This window comes from Misgurnus anguillicaudatus, chromosome 1 (genome assembly GCF_027580225.2).
Source record: "Misgurnus anguillicaudatus chromosome 1, ASM2758022v2, whole genome shotgun sequence".
NCBI lineage: Eukaryota > Metazoa > Chordata > Actinopteri > Cypriniformes > Cobitidae > Misgurnus > Misgurnus anguillicaudatus.
In genome coordinates this window covers 25,747,640-25,759,237 of record NC_073337.2, presented here as the reverse complement: position 1 = coordinate 25,759,237, position 11,598 = coordinate 25,747,640, and the positions used below count along the sequence as shown (strand labels likewise).

Here is an 11,598-nt window from a genome sequence, read left to right as displayed (position 1 = left end):
CAACGGCTTTCATCACATCCGGCGCTCGTCGTGTTGAAGTGGCCCAATGATAAGAATGGAGTCCACTGCTCGCGCTGTGATTGGACTGTGGCTCTGCTCCCGTCCGAAAAACGGTGTGGCACACAGGGTTGTGTAAATTAAACCAAAGACTCTGAGATTGTCGGCCTCGTTGGAAATCAAGGTATGTTTGTTTTTCACGCGGGTTTTGGTTAGCATTTGGAGTGTATAAATATGAGATTTGATTGACAGTTGCATCTATTGACTGTGTATGCTGTAATGCATATGAGCTGAATGATATCTGTATGATCTCTTACATAACGTTAGATTATTTATTTTCCTTACACACTGATAATTTTTCAAGCTTTGATTTTATATTTAATACCTGGGTTAAGTTTCAGTATCAGACCAGTATAAGAGCTTTATAGGTTTAACAGAACGTGAGTATTTTTTATAACGTTAACACCGCACCAACGAAAGTCTGGCTGAATGAGTTTATAAGTTCATACTTGTATGGTATTATTGTGTTTGTTTGTGGTTATTGTGGAAAAACACGTTAGTGTGTTAAATTACAGAGTTGGTGACCCTTCTTTACGCAACAGTGCGTTGCTTTAAACCAGAGGTCTGCTGTTTAATGGGTGCGTGGCCCACGTATTGTATGTTTTGCCCTAATAGCAGTTATTCACAATGCCTGTCTTGGTTAGTGCAGTGTAGATGTGTTTACACTTGCTATCCCAAGGTTTTTATTCCCGTTTAACGATTTTGTTCTTTTTTCCAGAAGCACATAATCCTTTTTTTCCATACAGACTGTGTTTCCTGTAACAAGTCCGCTTTCCTCCCTCTCACACTATGCTGAATATCATTCAGACATGGTTTCTGTCTCAAAAGGCATTACAGACAGCAGAAGACTTTGGGCCGGATCCGTGCCGAAGTCAGCAGAGTCTTTTGTTGTCTGGGATCTATTTACATTTTAGTGTTCACTTCAGACAAACTTTAATAAATCCTAGACATTTCAGACAGTGCTGATATTGTTTGTTTTGATATTTGATACATTTATTCAACGCTATTTGTTTTCTTGTCCACAGAGCTTGTTTGATAAAGATGGAGATCAGACCTCTGTTGATGTGCTTTGCGTTGTGTGTGGTCTACGCCACCAGCAAACCCACGGAGAAGAAGGACCGCGTGCACCACGACGCACAGCTAAGCAGTAAGGAACACGACGATGGGGCCAACTTTGATTATGACCACGATGCCTTTCTGGGGGAAGAGGAAGCCAAGACTTTTGACGACCTGACCCCAGAGGAAAGCAAAAACAGGCTCGGGTAAAGACTGTGATTATTTGGAGAGCTCGACCTGAATTAGCCAAGTGTTTAAAACCTAAACCACCTCGCACCATAAAATGTTATGTGAAAAACAATAATCTAGAAGCAACTAATCTTGGTTGTAAGATTAAACTTGAAACAAACTGTAAACTTATTTCTGATTGGTTGATTGAAATGTTGTCACTGTAATGTTGCCGTGAGGACATCAAGCACTTGGCAAAATCAGAAGAGCCATTTGGAGACGTTCGCACGCATTTGTAGCGACAAAGTGTCCAGAAGTCATTTTCAAATGTTTGCTATGAATATATTTTCTATATGAATATTCTCTATAGAGAATGTTACCCATACTATGGTCATATTTTGGCCGGTTTTCAGCCAGAAATTTTAGGAAATCCAGCCTTAAATGGCACCTATTATGCCCATTTTAACAAGATGTAATATAAGTCTCATGTGTGCCCAGAATGAGTCTGTTAAGTTTCAGCTCAAAATACTCAACAGATGATTTATTATAGCATGTTTAAAATGCCCCTATTTGGGTGGGAGCAAAAACACGCTGTACCTTTAAATGCAAATGAGCTACAGCTCATCACTTCCTTACCAAAAGAGACCCTGAGTGCTTTTAGTTCAAATAGATCGGATTCCTGTGAATACAGTCTGAGACAATAGTATCTCATTATTTAGATATGGTAGACAGCATACAACTCACTCAGGGCGGAAACTATGGTAATGCAGGACTGTCAGTCAGTAGCTGTGGGTGGAGCTTTATCAGTGTGATGTCACATTAAAGGGACGCTTCACTTTTTTGAAAATATGCTAGTTTTTTTAGCTCCCCTACAGTTAAGCATTTGATTTTTGCAGTTTTGGATTTCATTCAGCCTATCTCCGGGTCTGGCGGTACCACTTTTAGCATAGCTTAGCATAATCCATTGAATCTGATTAGACCATTAGCATCACGCTCAAAAATAACCAAAGAGTTTCGATATTTTTCCTATTTAAAACTTGACTCTTTTGTAGTTACATCGTGTACTAAGACCGACGGAAATTTAAAAGTTGCTATTTTCGGGCACTGCGTAATATCTTTGGTTATTTTTTAGCGCTGTGCTAACGGTCTAATCAGACTCAAAGGATTATGCTAAACTATGCTAAAAGTAGTACATCCAGACCCGGAGATCGGCTGAATGGATTCCAAAATGGTAGAGTCGGGTGTTTAACTTTAGGGGAGCTGGAAAATGAGCATATTTAAAAAAAAAAAAGTGGAATGTCCCTTTAACAAGAGAATTAAATTGGCATATCTAATGTCTGTTTCAGTTTAATGGGGATTAAAAATGAAGGAAACCAGTTTAATCCGCCTACCCGTTTCATATCTCTATCGTGTTTATATATATATAAATATATATGTATCTCTCTCAAGGGCTTTTCTCCTTCTAGGAGTTTTTCCCACAGGGTTTTTCTCCTAGGGGGGGGGTTTCATCCCATGGAGAGTCAGCCAACATTGGCTTAACTTAGCACTTTTCTGTATACGTTACATTATTACTACGCTTGCTTGTACGGTTTATTATTAACCGCTGTATTCTGCTTCTTATATTATATATCAATTTTTCTGTGTTTTCCCTTACATCTTTTCATGTAAAGCTGCTTTGAAACAATTAACAATTGTGAAAAGCGCTATATAAATAAAATTGAATTGAATTGAATTGAAAGGGTGGTTGTCTTCAGACTCTTCACATTTATGTATGAACGCCTTATAAAAGTAGATTTTCCATAATAGGGGCCCTTTATGATTAATAATAAAACCACTCTGTCCCATATATTAATACAAATGCTGTGTGAAGCTCGATTGAAAACATGTAATGTTTTAAGCATTATTTTAATACTTTTCGCTGCTTTTTCAGTAAAATAGTGGATAAGATCGATGCAAATGAGGATGGATTTGTCACAGAGGCGGAATTGAAAACATGGATCAAAAAGGCGCAGAAGAAATACATTTACGACAATGTGGAAAGACAGTGGAAGGACTTTGACATTAACAACGATGGAATGATCTCTTGGGATGAATATAAAAATGTCACATATGGAACATATCTAGGTAAGAATTACGGCTGCACGGGATTGAAGGAAAATGCAATAAATGCTATGCGATACAATGATGCTTTAATTTTGTAAAATCCAATATATTTACACATCAAATAGAGTCAAAGTCTGACCAGTTGCATGATAGGTCAAAAGTTTGTTTCTTAACACAAAAATAATGCTTCTAGATGACCCAGAGCCTGATGATGGTTACAACTACAAGCAGATGATGGCCAGAGATGAACGCCGCTTCAAAATGGCAGATGTAAATAGAGACCAAATTGCAGACAAAGAGGAGTTCACGTCCTTCCTCCATCCTGAGGAGTACGAACATATGAAGGAAATAGTTGTGTTGGTGAGTCTGTTATAGTACAGGTCAACATGAAATGGCGATTATAACCCATTTTACATGTGACTTGATGTATTTTGGACTAGTTTTTTTCTTTTACTCGTCATTCTTAACTTCCCTCAACAGGAAACTATGGAGGATATTGATAAGAATGGTGATGGTTTTATTGACCTGGAGGAGTATATCGGTGAGTGTTCAAATAATGTAAACCAGTATCCTATTAGTTAGTCTAAATGTGTCAGTAGGGTTAAAGACATGTGTTTGAATATCGGTGATATGTACAACCATGAAGATGAAATGGACGAGCCAGAATGGGTGGCGACGGAGCGCGAGCAGTTTTCAGAGTTTAGAGACAAGAACAAGGATGGGAAGATGGATAAAGAGGAGACCATGGACTGGATCCTACCAGCTGACTACGACCACGCAGAAGCTGAAGCTAAACATCTGGTGTACGAGTCTGATACCAACAAGGTGAGGAAAGGAAACATGATACAACACAGTTAAATACATATAATAGATATATAGGATATATATACATATATAGGATATATAGTGATGGAGATGTGCATGGAATGGACCAATAATACCTATTTTATACTTTGTATTAACATCCATTTCAATAAGAAGAAATCCTAAAAATAATTGCTTACTTTTAAAATGGAATAAAATGGCAGGACAAATGGTGGGTTGTCTAACATGACCGATCAGGTGATACTGTCAGCATATGTAAAGTTAACTTGAATTATAAGTCAACTCTTTTTATCTTTCAGGACGGCAAACTTACCAAAGAAGAGATAGTCAACAAGTATGACTTGTTTGTTGGAAGCCAAGCTACTGACTTTGGGGAGGCATTAGTTCGACATGATGAGTTTTAATTCAATTGTCTAGTATAATAGATAATGACTTTCTAATTTTATTTGGTAAAGAATATAATTGATTTTGTATTGCTTCATCATAACACTAAACCATCAGATTTAGTTTACTTGGTGATTGATTGTTTTGCACACGGAAATACATTCATGGTTGTTTTTACTGTAAAATATGCTTTATCAATGTTTGTTTGAATTCATGGTCCACACATTACTGTCATGTCAAATAAGTTTTTACTATTTTGGATATACATTAAGTATTTCTGTGTGAGGCCCTTGTGTCTATTTTAGTGTTGTCTTGACTCGAACTTGAGTACCAGAGATCGAGTGTCAAGACCAGTCCAGGACAAGCTGAATTTTGACTCGGACTCGATCTCTTGACAGACTCGAGTTAGACTCTACTATAAATACTGATCTATTGCGTTTAGGGATGCATAACGATTAATCGCGATTAATCTATAATGAAGGTTTTTGTTTACATCATGTATGTGTGTGAACTGTGTATAATAATTATATATATATATGCATGCACACATGCATGTACACATGCATGTATAATTTTAAGAAAATATATATATTTATATATTAAGTATTAATATTTATATATATAATATAAATTATACATAAATATACAAATGTATATACACATGTAAACATTTCTTAAATGCACACACATGCATGTGCATATTTATATATACATAATTATTATACACAGTTCGCACACATACATGATGTAAACAAAACCTTTTATTCTGCTATAGATTAATCGCGATTAATCGTTATGCATACTTAATTGCATTTCACCTGACAGCTTACACTGTCAAAAATAAAAGGTACAAAAGCTTTCACTGGGGCAGTACCATTTAAAAAGGTCCTAATATGTACCATTTAGGTACAAATATGTGCCTTTTAGGACCAATATGTATCTTTTGAAGTACTTATATGCACTCTTTGGGTACAAAGGTGTACCTTTTTGAAAGGGTACTGTCCCAGCTTTTGTACCTTTTTATTTTTGGAGTGTATGTACTGGGCACAGGAAAGAGAGGATTTATATGACATATTTCCATCCTGTATGCAAACGTTTTATAGCCATTCTCCTCTTCGCCATCTCAAGGCAATATTCATGTGTGTCCAGCTGTTTTCCATTGATATGTTTAGACAAAAAAATGCAAACATCTTCCTAGATTCCTACAATAGTGTAGAGAGACTGCATAAGTCTATTCACGTGATATATCTCATATTGTAGAAGTACAAAACACTGATTTTCTTAATAGGAACACCCCTTACAATTCACTGAATTTTGTTGGGCTGATATCTTTATTTTATTTCAGTGGGGGTTACGGGCCTGTATTGTCCTCTGCTGTTATATGGTCCAATCAAACTGAATATTGTGTATACTTGATTTTGTTTAGGGTCTGTTTGCCCACTTACAGTATTGCTTTTTTTATTCACTGACAATTTGTTGTTCTTACAAAGACGGCATCTTCCATTTTTTACTTTGTTTTGAGTACCCAGTGGTTTGAAGTGACTTTGTACAGTTTGTAAATGAGGCTGCTTGTGATACTAAAGCATTATGGATTCTTCCAAAGCAAGCTCATCGCTGGGGTGCAATGTTGCTTTTGAAGCATCTACAGATTGTATGTTCAAACAAATTGACAATAAACTGTAATTAAGAAAATTTTCAGTTGTCACCCAAAAGATAATGCATTTGTTTTACTTTCTATTGCAGGTTTTTAATTCAATATATTCTACTTGAATGTTTTATTCTAACATAACATTTTACAAAAAATAAATATACAACTTTATGTAAGTATCAGAATGGATACATCCAGTGAGCTGTGGCTTTGTGACTTGGTGGGACAAGGTGACATCACTTTCCCCTTGAAAAAGTGTAGAAGTACAGTATGTGAATAATCGAGTGATCAGTAAATGTGTTTGAGAGTATTCATGCAGCCGAGACAGATGATGTTTCCGTCTTGCTGGAAACCTCCGAGCTTTCTTCCATCTTCTTTCCAAATACCGTTTCCATGATGCATGCGTTGAACTGAAATAAAGATGCCAACATGTTATTGTCTATTAGAATGCGTAAGTGAATGGTTGTGTTTGTACAGCCTTGATTCAAGGTGTGCTGTGCGTGCATTCACCTGTTTGTTCATGAAGGCGTAGATTAGGGGATTGTACACACAGGAGCTCTTTGAGAAGAAAGCGGGGATGGCAACCAAGCGGTAATCCTTGTTCGTTTCCTCGGCGTTGGCGAACCACATGGCAGTGATAGCGTAAGGGGCGTAGCAAAGCACAAAAGACCCCACCATCACAATAACCATTCTTGACACTTCCTTTTCGGCCTTCTGGGTGGATGCTGACTCTGCCTGCTGGGCTGCGACCTACCAAATGGATCAATTAGGAATTTAATGCAAGATCATTCATCATATAGATACATTTAGTGCTAATTACAATGTAAAACTTAACAAACTACTTACATTTTTCACCCAAAGTAACATTTTAAGTTGAAAATATATATTTTTTAGGTGTTACCCTGAAATAATTTAAGTTGATCCAACACACACACACAATGCATAATTATTTATTTATTTTATTATTTATTTTTTCTGAGAAAATATTTAAAGCATTTTGTTCCATTGGTTGTGAAATATCTATGTGGTTTACTGCGATGTTAATGAAATTTAAATTAATAAAATTTTTATTAAAACATTGTTAACTGATAAAACTGTAAAACCTAAAAGTTAACTCAACTCAAACCATTTAAGTAAACTGGCTGCATTAGTTTTAAAACATTACATTTGAGTACTGTGAACTTAAACAAATTGAGTCATTTGCAGTTATGCATTTATATTTAAGTTCACACTACTTAAACATAAGTGCATAATTGCACATAACTCAAGTTCACAATACTTAAATTTATGTGTTTTAAAACTTAAATGGCCTAATGCAACTTTATTACTTAAATGGTTTGGGTTAAGTTAACAGTTAGGTTTTACAGTGTATTAATTATTACTTAAGTAATACTTATTGCACTTAAATATTTAACAACAAGTTATTTAAACTTTCTTGACTGGTGAGGAGTTGGTATAAATAAATGAAAAACTAAGTTGAACACTGAAAAAAATGATTAATTGAATTTAATCAAGTGGCTGCAATCAATTTCTTTAAGCTACATTTAAACAAAAGTTGTATATTTTATTTTACTTTACTAATCTTTTTTGTTTAAATGTAGCTTAAATAAATTGATTGCAACCACTTACCTTAAAAAAATTGAGTAAATTCAATTAATCATTTTTATCAGTGAATGGGCTTAAATTTAATTTTTTTTAAATAAATAAATAATATATATATATATATATATAGATATATTAGAATTTATAGCATCTTTTAGTCAATAAAGTTTAAATGATTTATTAATTTAAGTTTTTTAAACTTAAACATTTAAGTGCAACAAGAAATAATTGGAAAAACACTGATACTAAACAAAATTACATTTCCAATATATTTGACCACAAATGCCTGCCTCTAAATAAATAGTATTAGACTTCTGTAAATTATTTAACACTATTTTATAATATCTAAAAATTAAACTAGAAAATGTTGGTAATTTGTGTTGTGTTGCACATACACTGTAAAAAGTGAAAAGTTGTATCAACTTCAATTTGGTAAATTACTTCAATTGGTAACTCAAAATTTTCACTTTAAAGTGTTTTTACTTAAACATATCAGTTGAAAAAAATCTAGGTGTTACCATTTAAAGTAAGTAAATTTTTTAAGTTGATCCAACTTTTACTTTTTACAGTGTAGGCTCATAAGCAACACTGAAAAAAATGATTTATTGAATTTAATCAATTTTCTAAGGTAAGTGGTTGCAATAAATTTATCTAAGCTACATTTAAACAAAAAATATTAGTAAAGTAAAATAAAATATAAAAATTTTGTTTAAATGTAGCTTTATAAATTGATTGCAACCACTTACCTTTAAAAAATTGATTAAATTCAACGAATCTTTTTTTCAGTGAAATATGTGTTTTTTTGCATTAAACCAAGAAATTGTTCATTTATTACAGTCAGAATAAACCTTAAAGGTATATTACCTGAAACTTTCTTGCAAATATTTGCAAATAAATGTTATGTGACAACCTACACTTCTGCACGTGACCAGCAACAGGTCGGAGCAGTTTAAAATACATTTATTAAAAGCAACGATTTGAGACACTCACAGCACGCAAGGCTCGCAGTAGCTGAGAATAGGAGAAGATGATGATGGACATTGGCATGAAGAAGCAGGTGACAAGAAGAAAGTATGTGTAGCTTTCGGAGTTGTGCTCCACACTTTTGGTGTACCAGTCAGGACCGCACGCTGTGCCAAGACCCTCAGGAATGTACCTGTAAAGTAATCAGTTACTGCATTAATATTAAACTCAATTGATGTGTGATCCTTTAAATAGAATTTGGTCATCTCTGATGTAACACAGACAGCAAATAAGCTTATGTATATATGAATCTTTTACCTGCTCCATCCCCAGAAGGGAGGAGTAGAACACCCAATCCCGATGACCCAAGTGAGGGCTACTGCTCCAAGGGCCTGGCTTTTTCCAAACTTGAAGGTGCCGAAGGGTTTGCAAATGACCACATATCTTTCAAAAGCCAAAACAGCCAGGGACCATCCTGTCACAAGCCCTGTAAAGCATCAAAAACCATCAGCACAGTGCATGTGGGCCTAAAGCAATTAAAAAATAGATATTCGCCGTCTTAAACGCGATTGATCCCATTGCAGCCTCCAACGCACACAACGTATACCCGAGAAAGTAATAACCTTTTAACGCGCAGACAAATACTTGGCTGACCGAGAACGTGTCAAAAATAAAACCAGCTGCGGAGATATTTACCAAAATATAGTTGAGCGGCTGTCTGAGTTTCTTGTACTTCAATGTAACGAAGAGGACGATGCCGGTGAGAGGGGTACCTGCGAAAAATACGAATCCCATGAATGCTGCCTGCAGGTAGAAAGCCCACTTGGGGGCCAGGTGGTACTGTGGGCCCTCGAAGGGGCTTATTTTGGAAATGTTCCCGAACTGAACGGCCCACGCATCCATTATTGCGCTGTTGGGGCCACTGACTGTGTGTTTGCAAAGTCAGTGAGTAGCCTGAATGCCAAAACCAGGGTTGAACGGCCTTTTATAAAATCCTCAAAATCTTGCATAGTGTGAAAAGTGGGAGGATGAGATAGCAGATCATCCTCCGGGTGATCTTCCGGACATGTTTCCAGGATAATCCGCCCTGTCCATGAGTATTACCCATCACACCCACTGGATTCTTTAAGCACCTGCAACATGTTTCCTATGGACCATTTTACAACACAGGTGCCTTTTCTGTTGGATAAATAATATTTCTAATATAACAGGGTTGACAGTAACAGGGCTGACATCAACAACATCATGATAATGGGATTTAAGTGTATTATTTATCAGTTATTTTTATATTTCCATGAAATATAATTTATCTTTGGATGATGTTTTCCAACACTGTGTGTACAGACTATTGATATTTTTCCACGTCATCTTGTTTGACTAGATCAATATATGTTTTGTTGTTATGCCAAAATGAGCACTACTCTATTGTGTTTTTCATTTTATATTTTTTTGATATATAAAAAATGTTTGGGTTGTTTTGGAGATTTACCGATGTAAAGTACAAAACAATGCATAATTTTTAAGTATGCTATATGGAATGGAGAGTAATATAACTGTAAAAAATATGCAGCATTTTTGTCAGATCAACATGTATTTTTATGTTACTTTAAACAATTTCAACTTGATTTTAAAAGTTATGTCAACTTATCACAACCCAAAACTTAAAATGGTAGGTTGAATTAACTTGCAAAACAAAATTGATTTAACTTTATGCTGCATTTTTTTTTTTTTAAAAAAGCTGGCCTAGTTTTTTGTCCAAATCAGGAATCCGGCTTGTTAAGACTTGGATTTAAGCGGGTCCTTAAGGTCCCCAAGCACAAGGATGAGCCGTAATCTGCAAACAAGATTTTCTTAAACCAATTCTAAAAATCCCCAAACCTTATCGATGTCTTTGGGGAATTACGTCCAAACTGACAGCTTATCTTGTTAGCTGAGACTTTGTGGGTCAATTTTGATAATCTAAGGAGAGAAAAAGAAGGTTAAACTGTAAATCCTATACATCCGGCCTCTTCTCATACACCTCACTTTAGTTTCCTCCATTAAAAGGCTTTTCCATTGGACTCTCTTTTCTTTAAACAGGTAAGTGTCATCTTGTAGGCTAAAAAACATTCAATGTGAATTATGTTAATAATAATTCATTATATTGGTGTTTTGTTTATGTTCTTTGAGTTGTTTGTTTGCTAATTATGTCATAAAATGTGTGGATTTGATCTTTTATTTTTTAGCAATTTTGTGCACTGTCGTATGTGTTGAATGATCCAGTTCATTGAAGTCAATCAGAAGCCCTCCAGTGATCCAGAGTTGTATTGTAACCAAGCTATGCATCTAAATTGCATGGGTATGATACGACCTGAATGAAAGGAAGGTGATTACAGCGTAAACCTCTTAATGCACTTTTATTATCATCATAATACATATTTAAAAAGACCAAAGTATTCATTTATTGTGTGCATTACTCCATTTTGTATAACATGTTGCTGCTTGCATGACATTGTTAGGTCTTTGCCAGTGTGTGAGAAATAATATCTCATGAGACATGTTGTTTTTATTTTTATTAGGGCTTAAAATATTTAAATATATTTACACATATATATATGTATATGTATATGTATGTATATATGTATGTATGTGTATATATATATATATATATATATATATATATATATATATATATATATATATATATATATATATATATATACATATGTTTGTATGTATATTATATGTATGTATGAAGGTATAAATTGTTTAAATTGTGTGTGTTGTATTCTTATTTGCTTGTCTTAAAATAA

The 11,598-nt window shown here is 34.7% G+C and overlaps 2 protein-coding genes across 2 annotated transcripts; one reads left to right on the top strand and one right to left on the bottom strand.

The window, feature by feature from the left end:
- The first annotated feature begins 28 nt into the window (after window positions 1–28).
- Window positions 29–6,285, top strand: calua (calumenin a). Its single transcript, XM_073868827.1, has 7 exons — window positions 29–181; window positions 1,083–1,319; window positions 3,212–3,405; window positions 3,578–3,744; window positions 3,865–3,929; window positions 4,014–4,209; window positions 4,509–6,285. The coding sequence occupies exons 2-7, from the start codon at window positions 1,099–1,101 to the stop codon at window positions 4,611–4,613; spliced, it is 948 nt and encodes a 315-aa protein (XP_073724928.1). The 5' UTR covers window positions 29–181; window positions 1,083–1,098; the 3' UTR covers window positions 4,614–6,285.
- A 152-nt stretch (window positions 6,286–6,437) lies between these two features.
- Window positions 6,438–11,186, bottom strand: opn1sw1 (opsin 1 (cone pigments), short-wave-sensitive 1). Its single transcript, XM_073868841.1, has 6 exons — window positions 10,685–11,186; window positions 9,373–9,985; window positions 9,125–9,296; window positions 8,834–8,999; window positions 6,752–6,991; window positions 6,438–6,651 (listed from the first exon to the last, which is right to left on the bottom strand). The coding sequence occupies exons 2-6, from the start codon at window positions 9,707–9,709 to the stop codon at window positions 6,553–6,555; spliced, it is 1,014 nt and encodes a 337-aa protein (XP_073724942.1). The 5' UTR covers window positions 9,710–9,985; window positions 10,685–11,186; the 3' UTR covers window positions 6,438–6,552.
- Between the last annotated feature and the right edge of the window lie 412 nt (window positions 11,187–11,598).

Bases quoted from the DNA above. Each gene is read 5' to 3' on its own strand.
- calua (XM_073868827.1), top strand. From the start codon at position 1,099: ATGGAGATCAGACCTCTGTTGATGTGCTTTGCGTTGTGTGTGGTCTAC. The intron at 1,320-3,211 runs GTAAAGACTGTG...CTGCTTTTTCAG, and splicing joins GAAAGCAAAAACAGGCTCGG to TAAAATAGTGGATAAGATCG. The intron at 3,406-3,577 runs GTAAGAATTACG...TAATGCTTCTAG, and splicing joins CACATATGGAACATATCTAG to ATGACCCAGAGCCTGATGAT.
- opn1sw1 (XM_073868841.1), bottom strand. From the start codon at position 9,709: ATGGATGCGTGGGCCGTTCAGTTCGGGAACATTTCCAAAATAAGCCCC. The intron at 9,000-9,124 runs GTAAAAGATTCA...ATTACTTTACAG, and splicing joins CCCTTCTGGGGATGGAGCAG to GTACATTCCTGAGGGTCTTG. The intron at 6,992-8,833 runs GTGAGTGTCTCA...TCCATTTGGTAG, and splicing joins TACTGCGAGCCTTGCGTGCT to GTCGCAGCCCAGCAGGCAGA.